Genomic DNA, 20,165 nt, shown 5'->3' with positions numbered 1-20,165 from the left:
GCTGGAAACACCAGATTGGAAGGAGTCAACATACCGTGTTATTTAAGGCCATGACAGGATGCGTTCCCCAAGGATGGAGCCTTGGGCACTCTGAAGGCTAGGGAGAAGAGGAGGAACAGTAAGCGAGTCTGAAGGACACTGAGGTGGAAGAGAGACAGTGAAGCCAGTGAAGCCTGAGAGAGGAGTGAAGCCTGCCGAGGTGGGGTGTCAACAAACAGCTCTGGGTGGTTGATTCCAACAATCTGAGCAAGGGACGGGGAGGGAGCAGGCACAAAGACTTGGACACACTATGAAGGCAAAGTGTGAGGGTTTAATGAAGACTCTGGTTTTGACCAGGGGAGTGATACAATCACAATGTGCTTTACACTACCTTGGGGCCGTCCCATCTAGAGGCCATGTATACCCCGTAGTGTGATATCAGGTGTAGTGGCAGAGAACGGATTCCTAATTTTTGCTTATATACTTTGCATTGTTTCATTAACTACAATCACGTGTCCCTTTTGTAATTTAAAAGCTATTAAAGAAAATTAATTAGAAATATGAGAAGACTAGAAACTAGTAATTGGAAAGTGCAGAGTAACAACAACACAGGAGAGACATGACAGGGTTAGAATGAGGACACTGGCAGGGAGACGGAATGAAGTCAGACACCAGATTTTCAGAATCTGATGATCTGCTAGGACGCAGTTAAAGAGGAGGCAGGAAGCTGGAGGGGAGTGCTAGTATGCTCAGAGGGGACACACGCCTCATCACCAGCCTCTCCCAACCACAATATACTGTGAACCCTCCTGGAGACTTACTCTCTGAAAGTACTTGGTAAAATGTCTTCATGTCTTGAGGGCAGGGGACAAGCAGGGAGGGGGATCATTTCCAATATTCAGAAAAATTAACTAATCAGTTACACGAGTGATTTAATTCCAACTCATAATGCTTTTTTCCCCCCGACAATAAAAAACTGGTGGTATGAACTAATAAAATGTATTTCAAAGAGGACTTTGAGGGGACAACCTTTTCAAAAAAAAAAAAAGTAACACTCTTTTAGGATGCTGTTTCCTAACAGAAACTAGGTATTTGGTTTTGCCACCTACTTTGGCGATCTATTTTATATGACATTTAGCAGTCCAGGCGAGAAGTGACCCTGGCCACATATGCTCCCCGGTTCTCCCTGCATGAAGAGCGCACTGCTGAGTCAAAGGACACGGTGTCAGCTGGGACGCACGATACACCTACGCTCAGTAGGCAGTGCAAGACCCGGGGTGTGCGGACTTGGCCTCAGATTTCATGATTCACAGTTCCTACCTGAAGTATAAAAAGTCTGATGCATAGCACTTCTAAAGCTTATTCAGAGTTTAAGAAATCATCACCTACAGGTAATCCACCTTAGTGTGAATACCCAGATAATCGGTTCCTCTAGAATCTCAATTTCAGGCTTAGATAGAGCCAAACCTTGAAGAATTATCTATCAGGACTCCAACACTTTGGAAGTTTTAAGGATTTTTTATGACATTGTTCTTCAGTACAGTACCGGTCTATACTATACCGATGGAACTGATTCATTTTACTTCTAGGAATACTAACATGGGTTACTCCATCACAGAATCATCACTATGAAGTCCCACGGGAGAAATGGCCCTCAGGTTTTAGTACCAGGATAGTCGTGTATTTCCGGAACATGGGTCTTACCTTGCGAAGATTTATTCTAAAGGTTCTTTCAAAGGAAAGAACACTTGAGTTGAAGTCACTGCCTGTTTCCAAAAAGTATTCAGGCTAATGTGGCATGCATTTTACTTAAATCTATCTCTAGGTTTTATATTATTTTACCTACTACTGATTTTCCATTTAACTGTAATTCCCTTACTCATCTCAGAGTATGTGTGGTTTTTTTTTTTTAAAGATTTATTTGTTTTAGAGAAACAGTGGACATGCACAAGTGGGGGGGAGGGGCACAGGGAGAGAATCTTAAGTAGATGCCCCACTGAGCAGGGAGCCTGATGTGGGGCTCCATCTCAGGACCCTGAGATCCTGACCTGCGCCTAAACCAAGACTCAGATGCTTGACCGACTGCGCCACCTAGGTACCCCTCACAGTGTGTTTTAATAACTTATCTCACTTTTTAATTTTTTTTTAAATGTGGCAGGAAACACATAAAATAGCAAACTTCGGTTCAGGACAGATACATGAAGGGGGCAGGGAAAGGGAAATTTGAAATGAATTATATTAAGTTAAAAAGGCCATTGCTATAAAGAGATAAGATGACAGAATGAAAAATAAAGTAAAAGGTATGTACATGTTCTGTATACCAGTGAATTTACTCACATCTCCTTCTAAAAATCTCTCCCCAAACTATAAAATACAAATCCCATGAGCCATCTAAGGAATTCTCAAAGTCATTTTGATTTAGTGTAAAATGTGAAGAGCTATTTCTAAGTAAATTAACATCACACATCCCATATAAAATGGATTTCACCAAAGGCAATTTTAATTTGCTAAAACAAAATAAAACTGAACAGAACAAACCTCCTCTTACTGCCATCTTAGAAAAACAATACCCAAAATTCAAGTAACCTATTTCCAGGTGTTACTTAAATGAAAGTATCTGTGTGTTTTTGTGTAAGAAAAACCGCTGGCAAACAAACAAAATCAGAAACAAAACACATAATTCTTGCAAGGAATTTCGAATCATTTGTTTTTATTTTCCTGTACTGGAAATTTTACGTTTAGTTAAAACCTTACAGTATAACAGAAACAGACATGTTAGTCCATTGTGCCTCTGTATAAACAAATATTTTCAGAGTTTACTCCTGGTATTTTCTTCAAATTGCCCACACAAAACTAACTGCTTTGAGAGAACGTTTTAAACTAGACTGGTAATTTAAAAACAAGTGAAAACAAAGAATTTTCCTCTCTTTCAGGACAAATGTTTTATATGAAGTTATCCTCTTCCAACACCTTTGGTCTTAATTCTGGGTGAACCAGGACGGTCGCTTCCTGTCTCGTTCAATGATTCTCTTACCAAGATCTTGTTCAGAGGGTACCTCTCCTGCGTACAGCACCACAGTCTCCACAGAAGGAGCCTTAAAAGGGCCCCCTTCTTGTTTCCCCATCTGTCTTCTGATTTCTGCAGTCTCCTTGCACACCTTCTCATAGCAATAGCCACAAAGGACGTGTTTCAGTTTCAGGTGACCACATTCAGGACAAACATCAATATTGTTCTTAAAAAAAAACAACAACAACAGAAACATATTTTGAGAAGAGGCCTAATACTGCATATGCAATCAGACAGGAATGATGCTTACACTTGAACTCTATTGGACTGTTCATGTCGCATAAGGTCATAGACCAGTTCAACCTCACTTTAATTTTTTTTTTTTTTAAGTAGGCTCCATGCACATTGCAGAGCCCAACATGCGGCTTGAACTCATGGCCCCGAGACCAAGACCTGAGATGAGAAGAACTGGACATGCAACTGAGCCACCCAGGTGCCCCTCAATGCCACTTTAATAGGGGAATTGAGGATAAACAAGTTTAAATTAATAGAGAAAGTGGGACTAGAACTCAGGTCTACCAACTATGAAACTGGTACATTTTCACTTAAACACAGCAGCCATATTATGTAAAATGATACTCTATTCCCCCCACCTTCAAATACTGAACATCTAATAAGGAGTCCTTCAACACAATGGGGGACCCTGACAGGCACCATTGTAATAAGAGACCATAGGAAAGGGAACTCATTTTTTGCCCCCCTGGGGAAAACAAGATGACAAACATTACAGTTGGCTTCCCCTAATGTATCAGTGTAACTTAAATTTCTGTATGAAGCCTCTGGTGTACTACAGTACATGGTGTAACAGTTGGTATATAATGTAATTTTTCCTTTTATGAATAACACTGATTATTCCTTAATGTAAAACTCCCTTCTTATGCTACAATTTGATAATGAGCTTTTACACTCACTTCAATAAGACAATTATAACCTCTTGAAGAAATGTTTTCAATGTGCTCTAAAGGTAGATTTGCAGTAGAAAAGAAAAATTGTAAATAGGAGCATCAAAGCAATTCCAAGCACTTCATAAAATTAACATAGAAAGGTTTGTGAGGCAATGACAAAGAAGAGTTTCACCTTCTGAAAGGAGTAAAGAATCTTGCAAATGACCTGCCTCACCAACTTCTCATTTTCCTTGCTACACTGGACGCTGGATTGCATGTCTAATTGGAGGTATGGGAGCAATACCCAGTCGGAGCTCTCTTCCTGATCAAAGTACCGGCATAATATACTAACTACGTGTAGCCAGAAGCAATTCAGTGAAAAAAAACGAGTCCACAGGGGGCTAGTCTTTTCCCTCAGAATAAATGCAGTGAGGGAATTCATGGAACAGCTTAATCTCATTCCAAAATTATAAATTCTCTCAATCAAACTGTATGTATTATTGCTTTAATGACATACTTTTCAGCCCCAGACTTTAAGTCCAGTTCCAAACGTGACTCAGTAATACTTTTTGGCTTAAGTTCTAAGGGCATGGTTTAATAGTGAATGTTGGAAGTTTATGAAAGTCAACTCTGTTCTTGAGTTTCATCTGCCCTGTGCTCCTGCTGTGGAAGGTCATGGAGCAAACAGTAACTCAGATCATGACTGTTAAAAGCATGAGTTAACAAATCAAAGGTTACAATGTAATTCTTGTTTACTAGATCAATGAAGAGTATATCCACAGGGGCAGGGAGAAGGGGGAATGGGTATGGCCACCTGGAATTGTCTGAGGACAGGAACACACCAGAAAGATTCAAGAGAAGAATGTGAGTTAAAAAAAATCAGAATTTGGGGCACCTGAGTGGCTCAGTGGGTAAGACTCTGCCTTCGGCTCAGGTCATGATCTCAGAGTCCCGGGTTTGAGCCCCGCATCAGACTCTGTGCTCAGCAAGGAGCCTGCTTCCCCCCTCTCTCTGCCTACTTGTGATCTCTTCCTCTCTCTGTCAAATAAATAAAATCTTAAAAAAAAAAAAAGAAAAGAAAAAAAGATTCAGACTGCCTAGGCTTACATCCTGGCACTACTACTTAATAGTTGTTTGTGACTAAAAGCAAATTCTTTTTGCCTCAGTTTCTTCAATCCTAAAAATAAGCAAAGCTATATATACTTTGTAGGGCTATTGTGAGGATTTGGTAAGATAATTCACATAAAGCACTTAGACACTTCAAGGGCACTAAATAGATAAAATCCATTTTATGGATAGATAAAATCCATTTTTATGACCAACCTAAGGATTATCTTTCACAGTATTTTATTTGTCACAGTGAAGGACAGAATAAACATGTAAGGCTTAGTAAAACTTGAGATCCAATATACCTACTGCTTCTGAATTTAATTTTAGACTCTGCTATGATTAAGATGTTTACCAACATATGACTCCAAATCACCAGCTCCTAACAAAAGTCACATAGGTTTTTCATAACCCAGTCCTTAATCCAGACTCCAAACTCTCTCCTTGACTGTGGTCCTAACATTTAGGCTACAGGACAGTAGACATATAGACATACACAATGAGAAAGCTGTATTTTATTTAGGCCAGAGGAAAGTACATGTATAAGCTCTAAGAATGATTTACTCATAGGCCATATAAGTACTAAGAGGAGATGCAGTGGTGAATGGGAGAGAAAGCACACCCACAAAAATCAACACATTACCTTAACTTTAATAAGCTTCTGAGGGTTTCTTCTCCTACAGCGGTTAACTTCAATGCTGCGTCTATTCTTCGGAGCTGCCATCCAAAAGATACTATCTGAAAGGCTGGGAATCTCCTTACTTCCATTGGTGTCATTTGCTGGTTCTGTAAATACAGCTGGACCTTGGATTGCTAATGCTGGCCCTACAAAAACAAAACGTGGAAACAAAGAATAGATTTCTAGTTTCTAAATGACTCTCTACATATCATTCTCTTAACAACAGTGATATGGCAAGAGACATACATAAAATTTAGAACACTACAAATCAACAGACATTAAACAGAAGCCTTAGCTATTGAAATACACTGAAATTCAAACAATGCAATTTTAAACAACGTGAATATAATTTTTTCTTAGAGGCATCTGCTGAAATGAATCAGTAAAATTTTACCAAGAATTTTTCACTTTCTGAAATATGTGAACTCAGGTGTTTAGTAGTAAACATGAATGAATCACTCAAAATGTCCACATTCTACTTGGTAAGCAGTTCCTATTTTACAAGTAAATCTAAGCCTGAGGTTCCCCAAATAGATTTCTAACTTGCATTCAAATAACTGCATCATGGCCCCTTTTTATTATATTCCAACTGAGTTACTTCCTTTGCCATATAATTTGGTAGGCCCTTTAAGTCACTTAGTTCTTCATAGTATGTGATTACTGTTTGTTCTCTAAAGAAAAGAACTAGCTCACCATTCTGCATGATATTTACTTATACTACTATCAACGTTTCAGTTGTTTTTCTACATTGCTTATAAAATCAAAGAGATTCCTTTATCCTTTCCCTGCTATTCCTCAGACCTGGAAGATGTCTTTTGGTTTCAGGAACTCTTAAAAATATACAAAGCTAGCATTTAGCAACTGGTATTCCATTCTAACAGATCTGAAAGAATTGCGAGCCAGAGCTCAGTGGTTAGCAGCACAGGCTCGGCCCGCCCGTGTGACCTTGGGACTTTCAGGAGCCTGCTTCTTCCGCTAAAAAGGGGTGATACCTAACGGGATGGTGTGGAGATTTCCCAGGAAGCACCGGTAGGCTTTGGCTTAGGGTGGGCTCTCCGTTCAGACTCCCTAGACAATATGTTCGGGACACCTTAGAAATAAGCGTAGAATGTAAATGAGAAAGTAATGAGAATTTTAACCTCCAAGATACTTCTAACTAAAATTCGTTGCCGAGGAAAACACAGAGACCAGGAGGATTCAGCGGCAGAGCTCAGACACCACAAAGGAGGACAAACTGCTTTAGGGGGTTGGAGTACTGAGATGGAAACAGGATCTAGATAGCGGCGACCCCGATCTAAGCGAACAAACTTCGATTACATTCTGTGTATGAATGGGACAATCAGACGATTTTTTCTGTTTTTCGGGGTTGGAGGAGGCAAAACCAACTTCTACTTTCCAAGTAAGGAATTATCCCGGACAACGTCTCCTACTGGCCGCGACGGATCAAAACGCAGGAGGAGAGCGAAATACAAGCTGTGCCCACAAAGCTGCCTGGGGTCCCCTCATCCGATCTCTCCTCCACGGCGGCCTTCCTTACGTACCCCACGGAGGACTGGGTAAACCTGGCCCGGTCTGCTGAAGTTTCCGCTGTAGTAGGTCCCAACAGCTCCGGAGGAGTCCCCGGGCGGCCGGCCACCGCGGAAAGACGAGGACCAGCATGGTCGACGCCATCTTCCTCGCCGCCCGAAGACCACGCCCACCTGGCTGCTGCGTTCCGCGCCGCCTCGAGCATGCGTACAGACGGAGAGTCCGGCAAACCTGGCTGCTAGAACTACATCGCCCAGCACGTCCCTGGAGCAGCTCTGACTCTCCTCCAATCAGAGAGAGAGAAAGGAAGGAGCGGGGAGGGGAAATGAAAAGAAACTGGTTCCAGTGCGCATGTGTGGGGATGTGCTTTGGCACTCCAGGTAAAGATGGCGGAGCGCGGTTACAGCTTCTCGCTGACTACGTTCAGGTATGAAAGGGGCTCCCAAAGTCCTCCGCGGAGCCGGGGTTGTAGGAGTTCCCTCTGTCCGGATTTTTACGTCCTAGTCTCTGGGTTGATGCTTCCAGGGGGCCCAGTGGCAAATAGGGATGGAAATGCGACTTTGCAAAGTCATTTTCTTGGCCCGCCCGCGGCCTGGGAGCAGCGGTGCCGGGAAGCCGCGGGAACGCGGGTTTGGGGATCGAGGGCGACCTTGGGGCTGCGGGCGGCTGAGGTCCTCAACCAGGGATTTACTTTCACTTTTAAGACTGGCGAATAAGGCAGTTTTGGATTAGCTGCCTCCCGGTGTCCCGTTCGGAACTCAGGATTTCCTTCCTGACCCAAGTAGGCCTGATTGGGGAGCTTCTGGACCTTGGAATCTTGTCGAGTCTTTGGGGTCCTTTTTCTTTTCGGAAAACCTCATCGTTACAGTTTGGTCTGAGTATTAGTCTCCGTTTGTTACTTCGAAATCTCTTCCCGCTTTCGGTTTCTTTCCTGCCCCGGTTAGAAGTTTAAGGACTAAAAATGAAAGTGCGAATCTTTCTGCCCCCCAATGTTCGTGGGCCCCAGGCTAGTAGGCTGCATTTCCGTTTTGGCGATTTTGGGGGTGGGGGGAGGATATGTATACTTTACAAAAAATTGTAGGCTTTTCTATTTTAGGACAAAGGATTAATAATAATATATTTTTCAAAAATATAGTTGAGATAAACTATTGTTCCAGATGTAAGAAAACCATCAGCCAAGAGTTTAATAAATCGACCCGGGAATGACTTAGTTTGACCATTTTCTTAGGGATCAGTAATGTGCCATTTAGTTGAAATGTTCTATCTGACAGCTAGGGAAGGCAAGCGGGATCCAACTTGTTGAGTACTTTCTGTGTAGGTGCAATTTAACCTACTCCACTTCTTTCTACTACCATGTGTGATAAATGTTATTTCAACATCTTACTGATGAACTAACCACAGGTCGAGCAAATCAAAACTTGTCTGAGGTCATAGATGAGTAGCTGAGTTCACGTTAAAACTGGGTTCTTTCCAATGACAAAATTAATACAGTTTCTATTACTGTATGGTGTCTTTTTAAAATACTAAAATACTTTCCATATCCTTGGTAGTTTTCAATAATAAATGATTTTTTTAAGCCTTTGTAACCATATACAATGATAGAGAACAGTACTTGCTAAATAATCACTGTTCATATTTGTGAACAAAGCAAACTTGGTTCTTTAAAAAAGTATAATCTTTTCTTTAGAATAAGTGGAGCTGAAACATCATCAGGGGCTGGATCCATCTGTAATAATTTATTAAAATAAACTTGTTTTTTAACGTAATAGTTCAACTCTTAGATTGGAATTTTTGTTTCTAGGCTGTTTTACTCAGAATTAAACTATTAATGGTGGAAGTTATGAGGCTATAATATAGGATGAAAAGGTGTTCTTGTGGATTACATTCAGTTGAGAATATTGACAATGAGTAAACAGTGTGTCTACTAATTAGTGTCTGCTAATGCATTTTGAATAAAGTTTTTCTCTTTACTCAGAAATTTTTATTAAAAGAGAGTAAAAAAAGAAACATAACTGTAGATTGGATAGTCGGGACAAGGCCCTGCGTGTGGGGGTGAATTGTTAGACCATAGGTGAGAAAAGCCAACTGTTTGAAGATGTAGGGGTAGAGAGACCCATGGACAGAGGAAAGAGGATATGTGAAAGTCCTGAAGTTGGGGAAAAACTTGAACTACAGGAATTGAAACTAAGGCCAGTGTGCTAGAGTATGGTGGGCAATGAGTTAGCGTGTGTAGGGCCACTGTAGGCCAGAATAAGAAGTTTGTATTTTAAATGAACCAGGAAGTTGCAGAACTGAAGTGAGAGGTAATGTACAATGGTATCTCTGGCTTGGGAGATTGAAGTAAGGGTAGAAAAGAGGAAAAACTAGGTAGAAGTCAGTTATCCCAGGTAAAGATGCTGGTAGTTTGGAATGGGCCAGTGGCATGACTGACTAAAAAGATGGTTGATGGCTCAGTGAGCTCATAGACTGGTAAGCTTTCATATAGGAAGATGCAATGTTAGATGTGTATGCAGGTGACTGTGGGAACAGAGAGAAGGTTTATTTAAGTTTACGTGAGGCTTTAAAATGTTCTCCGGGAGTATTTGAGCTAGATCTCGGACAATTGAAAACTGGGTGGATCCAGTGAGTCATGATGTGTTTATTGAAATAGTGACTAATAAAGTAAAACATGTACAGCCTAATTTTAAAAATTTGAATACCTATTGATGTTATTTCACTCAGGTTAGCTAGTTTTGTCATTTAAGAGTTTTTAAATTGCCACAGCTAGGCTTATTCCGTACTTAGGTTTAGTTGTGTCTCTGCCAGCCAAATGATTGTGACTCCTGGTACTAGGTTATATGTTAGCATACTGACTGAACTCAGTTTCTTCACACTTTGTTGAGGAAGACAAACATTGTAAGAATAATTTAAGCATGATGACTCCTAGCCAGAGGGGAAGTATGGGACATCATAGGCATATGTGTATGTGACTCAACCTAGTCTGAATGGTCAGGATAGCTTCTCTAAGAACATGGCATTTCTACTGAAGATTGAAGGGTGACCAGGAGAGAGTTCACCAGAGGAAGGTGAAATGCATTCCAGGCAGAGATGTTAGCTTGTCAAAGGGGTTTTTGAGTTCTAAGAGTAGTCTGTGTGTCTGGAACAAAGTTGAGAATTGAGTGATAGAGTATCCATAATTTTATGAAGATGAAATAAAAGACCTTCTGAAACTCAAGGTTTTATTTTCATTAGTAGACCGGAGATATGGACCAAGCTGTGCCATTCTAGACAAATTACTTTCACTCAAAACCTTTTTCTTTATCTGTAAAATTAGGTTAGTCTGGGAATTTGTGATGTTTTAACTCATCAGCGGGATTGAAACAAAGTATATTAAAAGCCAGTTCAGGGCTAGTATTTGGCTGTGAAACCCATGGACTCAGATATGTTATATATCATCAGCTCATAGCTTCGTGAAATAGCCTTATATAGAAAATATTTTGTCATGGGTGATAACTAGGTCTTACATCTTAGGCCATGCCTACCTTATAAAATGTGTAACTCTACCCATACAAAATATATGCTGTTGTATGGTATTTAACAAACACACAGATGTTCTAATTACATTACTATTTGGTATTTACTTATTGCTAATTTTGTGCCAGGAACAAAAGGCATCACTTCATTTAATCTTCACAACAATCTTTTGAAATTGTCCTATTATCCCCACTTTATGGATGTGAAAACTGAGACACAGTGGGGTTAAGTAATTTGAAGTAATTTTAAGTAATTTGAAGTCACAAGGTTGGGAAGTGGTAAAAGGCAACAGTAATGATGGCTGCTGCTTTGAGAGGCGGACTGCGGGGGGCGGGGAGGAAAAATAAGTGCTTAACTATGAATAAGTTCAAGTTTCTGTACAGCTTTATAATGTGAAAACTCAGCTGTTCTTTGGTATTTGGTTAATGGATTTGTCTTACATATCTGCCCTCTCTCAGAGATGTTTATATTATACATATTTGAGGATATGTGAATTTAGCAAATATCTTTGTTTCTTTTTAAGCCCATCTGGTAAACTTGTCCAGATTGAATATGCCTTGGCTGCTGTAGCTGGAGGAGCCCCTTCAGTAGGAATTAAAGGTAATTAAATGTTTCATTCTTTTCAGATGCCTTTTAATAGTTATTCTAAAGTTTTTTTGGAATTAATTAGTAATAATACAAATAAATAGCTAGGGAAGCATAATTTTTAAGTTCTTTCTGTTGATTTACAGTATTTTGAAGTTTAAAAAAACTAAGCCCAGTAAGTCTAAGAAGATGATTAAAATATTTTTTTTTTTCAAAATAAATGTAGCTCCTTTATCTCTCAGTTGTAATAACCCACAAATGGTCTTTCCCATTGAGAAAACTGAATATTCTTTTGCTTTTCCACTAATTACATACAGTTTTTATCCTTTCAGTTATTTAGAAAACGTTAATGATAAAACTTAATCTAAAGATATCCTTTTTTTCTTTTAAAACCTGTATCATTGATTAAATTTCAAATTCTAAGAACAGTAGCCAAGTAGGCAGAAGTCCGTTATTTTAAAATGTGTGGACCCTTAGGTGTCCTGGAATACTTTAAGAGATGTTGGGTAATGCATTTAGCTGTAGGAATTCCTTATACAGTATAGATGACCAGTGAGGGAAAATTGGATTTATCATTTCTTAGGTAATTTTAATATAGAAGAGGTTTTACAAATAAAAGGAAATAAAGGAGTTTGGGTGAATTGCATCCATAATTAGAAAACTACTGAAGCAGAGTCTTTAAGTGATTAAACCTTTAACGCCTTTTTTTTTTTTTTTTTTTTTAAAGCTGCAAATGGTGTGGTATTAGCAACTGAGAAGAAACAGAAATCCATTCTGTATGATGAGCGAAGTGTACACAAAGTGGAACCAATTACCAAGCATATAGGCCTGGTGTATAGTGGCATGGGCCCAGATTACAGGTACTTTTACGCAGTTGTTTATTTCACCATTTTACGAACTGTTTGTAATTTCTACCTTGAGAAAAATCATGGGATGTTTTTCCTTTAACCTCCCAACCCTTTATTTTTGTACTTTGTTTAGCATCGTTGGCAGCTGACTTTAGCTTGCCTGCAGGGACTGTGTTACTTAATCTGTTAGTGCTGACCTGACTGGTACCCCTTGTCCCTAATTTTCTTCCCTTTGTCTTATCCTTGTTCCATTTCCTGTGGTTCAGCTCCTCTGTGTTGCTCTGGTTTCTTCTCACAAATTAACTGGGATCAGATGTCAAAGCAAGACTAACTTGGAGCTGCTTGTTACTGTTACACAGCTACATGTTAGACTTGCACTGTAGGTATATGCCTGTAGGAGAAGAGTCATTAAATAGCCGAGTGTTAACTAAATCTTCCTTCTTCCTTGTTTGTTAGAGTGCTGGTGCACAGAGCCCGGAAACTAGCTCAGCAATACTATCTCGTTTACCAAGAACCCATCCCCACAGCTCAGCTGGTGCAGAGAGTCGCTTCAGTGATGCAAGAATACACTCAGTCAGGGTGAGTTGATTTTATACTTTGAAATGTGTCATGAATTAGAAAAAAAGAAACCATTTTAGAGGAGTGCATGTATTTAAGAAGAGGATTTACTATTCTTGTATTTATTTAATAGAGAATCACTATGATGGATATTTTGAATTTTTAATTGGGTGATCTAGAACATTAAGGAAAACAATAGAGTGGTTTCTTGCTGTTGATATAATTGTAGAAAGCAAATTCTAGATAATGTCTTTTGCCAGTGATTAAAATGCTTCTTTATGGGCAGCCAATTATTGCTGCTTCCAAATTTATCTTTGCAGCCACAAACGATTGTAAGCACATGATGAAAGCAATAACTCTTAACACATCCATATTATTTTAATTCTCTGGAGTCTGGGTGTGCATGGGGATGAGGTAATATAAAGGTAGTTGCTGAAAATGTAAAGCTAGTGGAAAAGCTGCGTTTTTTGAAAGTTCTCATTTTGTTAAGACCCAAAATGTTACTCCACAGTTACCCCCAATATTTGTTTCTCTATTTACCTAAATGATGTGGTTAGTGTTCCTTAGTACCATAAAGAGAATTTGTTTTGAATTGATTTGTTCAGAAGGGTATGAAGTACTTTTTAAGGAACTTAAAAGTCTAATTCATTTTACCCCATGATATGCTTTATTAATACTTAAGAGTATTAATAAATCCTTACTTTAGGTCGACTTTAACACCATGAAGATGCCAAGTAATTTCGTTTTTCTTTTCTTCAGTGGCGTTCGTCCATTTGGAGTTTCCCTACTAATTTGTGGTTGGAATGAGGGGCGACCATATTTATTTCAGTCCGATCCGTCTGTAAGTATGATACATATTGGAGGGATTTGTTAAAGTACTCCTTGAACATCTAATAAAAACAATAACCACAAAAAGTTTAAAATTTAGCAGGATATCCTTTTTTCTTTCGCACTGGGGCTTTAGAATACGTGGAGTAGTGTATATGCATTTGCACGTTTAAAATGTTGGTGATGCAGTCTTCTGATGAAGAGGGTCTGCCCTCTGTTTTCCTGCCTTCTCTTACTCATGAACTCCACATACTTGAAAAGATTGATTGAAATAGTAGTTACCAGATCTCTTCAAGTCAGTGGAATTTTGCTGCTTTGACAAATATGATGAAAGGTTCGTGTCTAGAGGCCAGTGCTGTACTCCTTGCCATCTGCTTAATCCTGGGGCTGACTTGAATGTGACTTTTCCTGCATAAACACAGATGTAACTCTTGAAGCCATTGTTCTGTAAAGTGGGTAAGTTTGTCTCCTGGAAAGCAGAAGACTGGTATGTGAGTTAGGAGGGGTTTGTAGATGCTACTGCTACTCCATGGCCATCTCATTTGCTGTGAGGAAAACCGGAAGAAAAAAAATTCATGATGAGGAATGGATCTTTCCAAGTGTGTGGCTCATTAAATAATTGCAGGTTCACTCCGTGTCAGTCTTACACTCTAACCTTGTAATCTGAAGAAGCAAAAGAAAACTATTTTGGTTGGTTGTTATTTAATTGAGGAAACTTAAGTATTTTGAGATGTCACAGTGTCTGTTACCCCATCTCTGAGCTGCTGAGGCTAAATGACAAGCCCTCTTCCTTCCATTGGGGTAGCAGAAGCCACCATCGCTTGGATCCAGGTTTCATTTTTTGCTCTTTTCTTCCCTGTTTTATCTAGAAAGCAGTTGTTTCTTTTAAAGTATGTTTGGTATGTTTCTTTTAGTATTTTTCTTGTGTGTGTGCATGGTTTTTTTTTTTTCCCAACAGATGAGACCATATTATATACAATATATTGCTGCTTTCATTTAACATTAGATTATGAAATACCAAAACTAGGAAAATTTTTTTTAAACTATGAAATATTTTTAACGAGATACTGTCTCTTTTAAATTTATTTGGCAATAATAATAAAGACTTGCTCACCGTTTTTTGTACATGTATGACAGATTTTTAGAGCCCTTCAATCCCAGTAAGCTTAATAATACTTTTGCTTATTTGCCTTAAGTTAATGTTTCCTTTAACCAACTTCTTCACATAAATTGTATACCGTAGATGACACCTGTTCAAAGTGTACGATTTGATGAGCTTTGACAGATGTAGATATCTGAGAAAGCTGTCACCACAATCAAAATACTGACCCTCTCCATAACCTCCAGAAGTGCCTTCATGCCTCTTTGTTACTTACCTTTTGTAAAAGTAGACTATTTTGTGACATATTCCATTGCATTCCAATATTCTGTGAACTTAGAAGTCAGAGACAGATTTATACAACTAAAAAAGAAATGGAGGGTGATATAATAAGATTAATGATTTAAAATATGGTTTATCCTCTTCCTCATTAGGGAGCTTACTTTGCCTGGAAAGCCACAGCAATGGGAAAGAACTATGTGAATGGGAAGACTTTCCTCGAGAAAAGGTAGGCTAACTATAGCTAGATTTAGCAAGCTTACTTCATCGTTCTCCACTCTGTTTAAATCACTAACATTATACAAATACTCATTTGTGTAGCCTAATTACAAATAAACAAAAGTTTCTCTTCACCCTGGCTTCCTAGTCTTCAGTATATTAACTGGTAATATTATGTATTTCTTATGAACTTTTTTTCTTACATTCTTACAGTTGTTTCCTAAATGTTGTTTCTATTTTTTATCTTGTTTCTCCTTCTACTTTATTTGTTTCTAAAAAAAATTAAAAACTCTTGGAATTGGAGTAAGAAATTTGGGAGGAAAGTTTAAAGGAGTTAGTGGTAACAGTTTACATTATAACAATTACAGAAATTGTGAAGCCAAATACTTGGTAGTAATGGTAGATTAAATATATGATATGTGTGCTTGATGAAAAGTGGAGTACTATGTAAAAATCAACAACCTAGCACAACAACCTGCTCTTATTTCCAGCCGTATTCCGGCTCGAGCATTAGTCCCCCAAAGTGTGTCCTGCGTTTTGAATGGTAGAAATTTGTAACTGACCAGAACCAACAGATGGACCTTCTCAGTACATTTTTCACATAATGTTAAGATGACTAAAAATCTTAAACCTGGGATTAATTGGTAAACTTAAATAATTTTAAGATCTTTCTTAAAGCATTTTCCTTTTACATATTAATAGTCTTCAAACATTTCACATGAAGTTAAAACTTAGGAAAACAAACATAGGAAATTTTAGCAAAGGTCTGACTTCTTTATTTAAAAAATTATAATATTACTACCATATTCTGGGTATATTAAAATATTTATACTCCTGTTAGGTTTTCAAGCTCCATGATACTAGGATTGAATGCCAAACAATTCTTATTTGGGGACAGCTATTGCAATGAGTGGACTAAAAGAATCTGTAGCTTAGTATTTTTAGGAGTGTTTTAGATTTTTAAAAATTCTTAAGCTGCTGCTGTCAGGTTTAAATCATAATGTAAATCGTGCCATAAATCATTGTTTTTTCAAAAAATTCTTTAGATACAATGAAGACCTGGAACTTGAAGATGCTATTCATACAGCCATATTAACCCTAAAGGTTAGCATAATTTCTAAAAATGGGATTTATAATGAGTTTATAATTCAGTGCTTGGAAAATTGACCTTTTGCCCTCCCTCTTCAATAGGAAAGCTTTGAAGGACAGATGACAGAAGACAACATAGAGGTTGGAATCTGCAATGAAGCCGGATTCAGGAGGCTCACTCCGACTGAAGTTAAGGATTACTTGGCAGCCATAGCATAATAACTGAGTGACTGAAAAATCTGGAATCTCAGATAATCCCTCTACTCAAACATGTTTAAAGTATGTTTTGTTTTGCAGACTTTTTGCATACTTATTTCTACATGGTTTAATGGACTGATGTTTTTAAAATGACACTTATAAATCATAATAAACTGTTAAATCTAACTTCTAGCTTTTTAGGAGCTAGTGAAATTTTAAAATAGTTATTTCCTGCTTTTTATCACAGTTGACTTCTGGAAACTACACTGCAAAGCAGAATGGTGAAATCACTCATTAGTCTTCATGCAGTTTTGGTTCAGTCAAACCTTGTTACACTCTCTGCTGTCAGATGTTGTCTGTGTGTGTCAGTAAAGCAAAATGCTGATTTTGGTAAACATCACTGCATTCAGAGCTTGGAGAATCTGCAGGCTTTCATGGATTTGTGAGATGATAGGAAGTATAGGTGTTTTGTGGGCACCGTTAGGTGTACATCAGTGAAACCCTAGGACACTGAGGTTGCACTGTGGCTGTGAAGGGTGCTAGGTCGAAGAATGTCCTATAGGAAATCTGTGATGCAAATAAATAAAAAGTGGTGGACTCGTTCCTGTTGGTTTCTCCATCACAAGTAGGTAAATGTATTTAAAGGAGTCCCTTAGATTCTCCTAGACGTTTTAAACTCAAGGATGAACATAAGTGCTAGAAATAAAATACTTAATACTTAAACATCAATGCTATGGCTTAAGGGTCTCCCTCATTCATGTAATCTCAACCTTGGCTGTCAATTAAGACTTACATAAGTAGGCAAATAATGTGACCTCTGTTTTCATTATACAGGAAGACATACTGCTTAATTTTGTTGTTTTTAAGACATTTTTAGGATAAGAGAAATCATTAGTGTGGCCCATAGAACAGAGTTTATGAATATCATTTTTTTTTAAGATTTATTTATTTGAGAGAGAAAATATAAGTGGGGTGAAGAGCAGAGGGAGAAGCTGGGCTTGATCCTGGGACCCCTGGACCATGACCTGAGCCAAAGGCAGACACCCAACTGACGGAGCCACCCAGGCACCGCTAAATATCATCGTTTCTTACTAACAGACGTAATAGGCAGTTCCATGATTCAAATGTGGCTCAAAAGTTTTTTAAGATTTAGCTGAGTGTAGCAGAACAGAGTCTTACCTTGAAGTGTTTTGGTTCGGATTCCCAGTTCTGCTCCCCACCATCATGATAGCTCTGTATCTTCATGTAGGTGGCAGTAGACACCTACTGGGATGGGAGGTGGCAGCTTGATCTCTGATGTCAGCATGTTTGTTTTGAAAATCGTATCTAATCTCTTGGTGTATTGAAACTCCATCAGCACCCTAGAAAGAGAACATAGTAGTAGAAAGGAATGGTTTTTGGGTCAGGTCTTAACTCTTTTACTTACTGGCTCAGAGGGTTTTCTGAGGACAGAATTTGATGATGCAGATGAAAGGTCTGCAGGGCTCATGCTCAAGTATTCTGTAAGGTTTAGCTGCCTTTGGATTTGTTCAGGCCCTCTCTAACGTCCAATGTTCAAAAACCAGAGGAATTTCAAAATTCTACAAGTCAAAGAATGGAAAGTAAAGGCAGGCATGTTAAGGAGAAAAGTGTTAATTCCTACTGAAGGCTCACAGAGTAAGTCCACAGAATAAAAGGAGGAAAAATTCATAGAAGCAAATCTGTGTCCATATTCTGTTCTCTGATTCTTCCCCCATTAAATGCAAAGTGTCGTTCAGTTGATGCTGCCTAGAACACTTTTACCTTTGTTTTCAGTTCCTTCTTTTCATTGACCAGAAAAGCCATTCCTTTTGCTCCCAGTTCTTGGGGAATTCAATTGCGACCCCATCCCTAAATGTCTCACAACTCTTCAGTCATTCCAGCTTGTGGAATTGAGCTGGTTTAAACCTCCTTAAGCATCACAGTGCTCCTAATGTTCACAGCCCCTCTCTGATCTTGGTTCATTTTTTATCTTCCCACTCCTAAAGGCTTTGCCTCCACTTGTTCTGTCCTTTCTCTTTTCTAATTCCTCAGTGAACCACAAACTTAAGTTTGCAAAATAATTATTAGTTACAAAACATGGAAAATGTTTAAATTTATATATTGATCTTTGTGATTACTGAGTACTGGTTCACTGGGCTCTGACTGGGTGATAAGGAGGGTCAAAGGAGTTTTCATCTGTTCATTGATGTTCCTGGATGAAAACTGCCAGCCTAGTCCTTAAAGTCCCCATCTTTATCAGATACCAGGTGAGTGATAATCAGCTTCCTAATAAGCACGAGTGTATTTTAAAAAGTTAGATAATTTTAACACTTCATTTGAGGCGATGCCCCTGAGTTTCATTACTTTTCACTTTTTTAGGTATTCCAGCAAGTACTGTCCTCCATATTTTAAATAGTAGGCTTATGCAGTTCTCTGGATTCCTGGAGGTTAGCCACTATGTAGACTTTATATTCTGCAAGGTGAGAATTTAGAACTCGTATGCTATCCTCACTTTGTCTCTGCCTCAGTTTAATTAGATCACAATGTTCAGTGTAAACGCTTTTATTAATGGCTTTGCAAGTAAACTGTTACTATATTTCCTAAATAAATTTCCTGGAGGTGATAATTGCTTCACTTTTTTGTATTCTGTGTAGCTGTCACCAATTCTGAGATTCCCCCAACAGGATTGTAAAACCTTTTACAAACTGTTTCCCTCAGTATATCGTGTCAAGTGATCTTCACTGTTCTCTCCCTAATCCTCCGGCACCCTTCTTCCCCTCCAGACACCTCCAGAAGTTTCTCTCTCGGAACCCTCTTTCTGCTCTGCTCCAGGCTAGTTGCAGGTTTGAAACTATATTCTGTCTCGGTTGGCTGGGTTTAAAAATTCTAGGTTAGAAATGATCTCCGTGTTTTATAGGCATTCCTCCTAGATTCCATTGTTGCTGATCAGAAACCTAATGCTGTTGTGTATGTGTTCCAGATCCTTTCTTTATAACTTTTTTTCCCTTCCGCAGTTACAACCTTTTATTTGCAACATTGTGAAATTTCACACTGACATGTCCCTTTCTGTGGGTTTCTTAACATTGTGTTGAGAATTCGGTAGGCCCTTTGACTGTAGAAACTAAAATCTTTCAGTTCTGGGTCAATTTCCTAGTGTTTGAGAAATGTCCTTTTTTTCCTGTATTTTTTACTTGTCTTTATTGTACATTCTAGTACAGTTTTACCCACCTTTTCCTACTCCTAATTGGTATTTTAAAACTGGGGATACCATTTTTAATTTTGAAAAATTCTTTCTTACACTCTCACCTCCCTTTAAAAAAGTCCTAAAGTCCTCATGTTTCCTGAATGAATTACCTTTTATCTGAGGAGGCTAGTTATAGAATTCTTTCAAAAACCATTTTGTTCTACTTTCTGGTTTACTTGAAATTCCAAACAGAAAAATGTTTGGAAGTGCTGTGTTTGTGAGTTCCAAACCTACTTACTGGGGGTTGTTGCTGTAAACCATTTTTCAGTGGTCTTCCATTTGCTCAATTTCTCCAGAAAAAAATAGGGCGTAGGAAGAGGAGTGTCAGCATCTTGGGAGAGGCAGAGAAGGAACTAACAGTATTTCATATTCCACAGAAAAGTGTCCTCCTTCATGTGTCTGGAAGCCCTCTGACTCCCTGCCGTCAGCATGGTAGTTTTTTGCCAGGAGAAGGATGGCTAA

At 38.7% G+C, this 20,165-nt stretch overlaps 2 protein-coding genes across 2 annotated transcripts; one reads left to right on the top strand and one right to left on the bottom strand.

The window, feature by feature from the left end:
• Positions 1-2,669: 2,669 nt before the first annotated feature.
• Positions 2,670-7,429, bottom strand: MRPL32 (mitochondrial ribosomal protein L32). Its single transcript, XM_004739363.3, has 3 exons — positions 7,258-7,429; positions 5,681-5,862; positions 2,670-3,212 (listed from the first exon to the last, which is right to left on the bottom strand). Exons 1-3 carry the CDS (start codon positions 7,385-7,387, stop codon positions 2,958-2,960), a joined length of 567 nt encoding a protein of 188 aa, XP_004739420.1. The 5' UTR covers positions 7,388-7,429; the 3' UTR covers positions 2,670-2,957.
• A 117-nt stretch (positions 7,430-7,546) lies between these two features.
• PSMA2 (proteasome 20S subunit alpha 2) lies at positions 7,547-16,645 on the top strand. The gene is made up of 8 exons (XM_004739362.3): positions 7,547-7,670; positions 11,280-11,356; positions 12,069-12,201; positions 12,646-12,768; positions 13,507-13,588; positions 15,109-15,182; positions 16,219-16,276; positions 16,364-16,645. Exons 1-8 carry the CDS (start codon positions 7,630-7,632, stop codon positions 16,478-16,480), a joined length of 705 nt encoding a protein of 234 aa, XP_004739419.1. The 5' UTR covers positions 7,547-7,629; the 3' UTR covers positions 16,481-16,645.
• Positions 16,646-20,165: the final 3,520 nt, after the last annotated feature.

The sequence above is a fragment of the Mustela putorius genome, unplaced genomic scaffold (genome assembly GCF_011764305.1).
Source record: "Mustela putorius furo isolate JIRA1106 unplaced genomic scaffold, ASM1176430v1.1 tig00003845_pilon_pilon_pilon, whole genome shotgun sequence".
Classification (NCBI taxonomy): domain Eukaryota; kingdom Metazoa; phylum Chordata; class Mammalia; order Carnivora; family Mustelidae; genus Mustela; species Mustela putorius.
The sequence above is the reverse complement of the archived record's forward strand: the minus strand, read 5'-3'. Positions and strand labels throughout refer to the sequence as shown.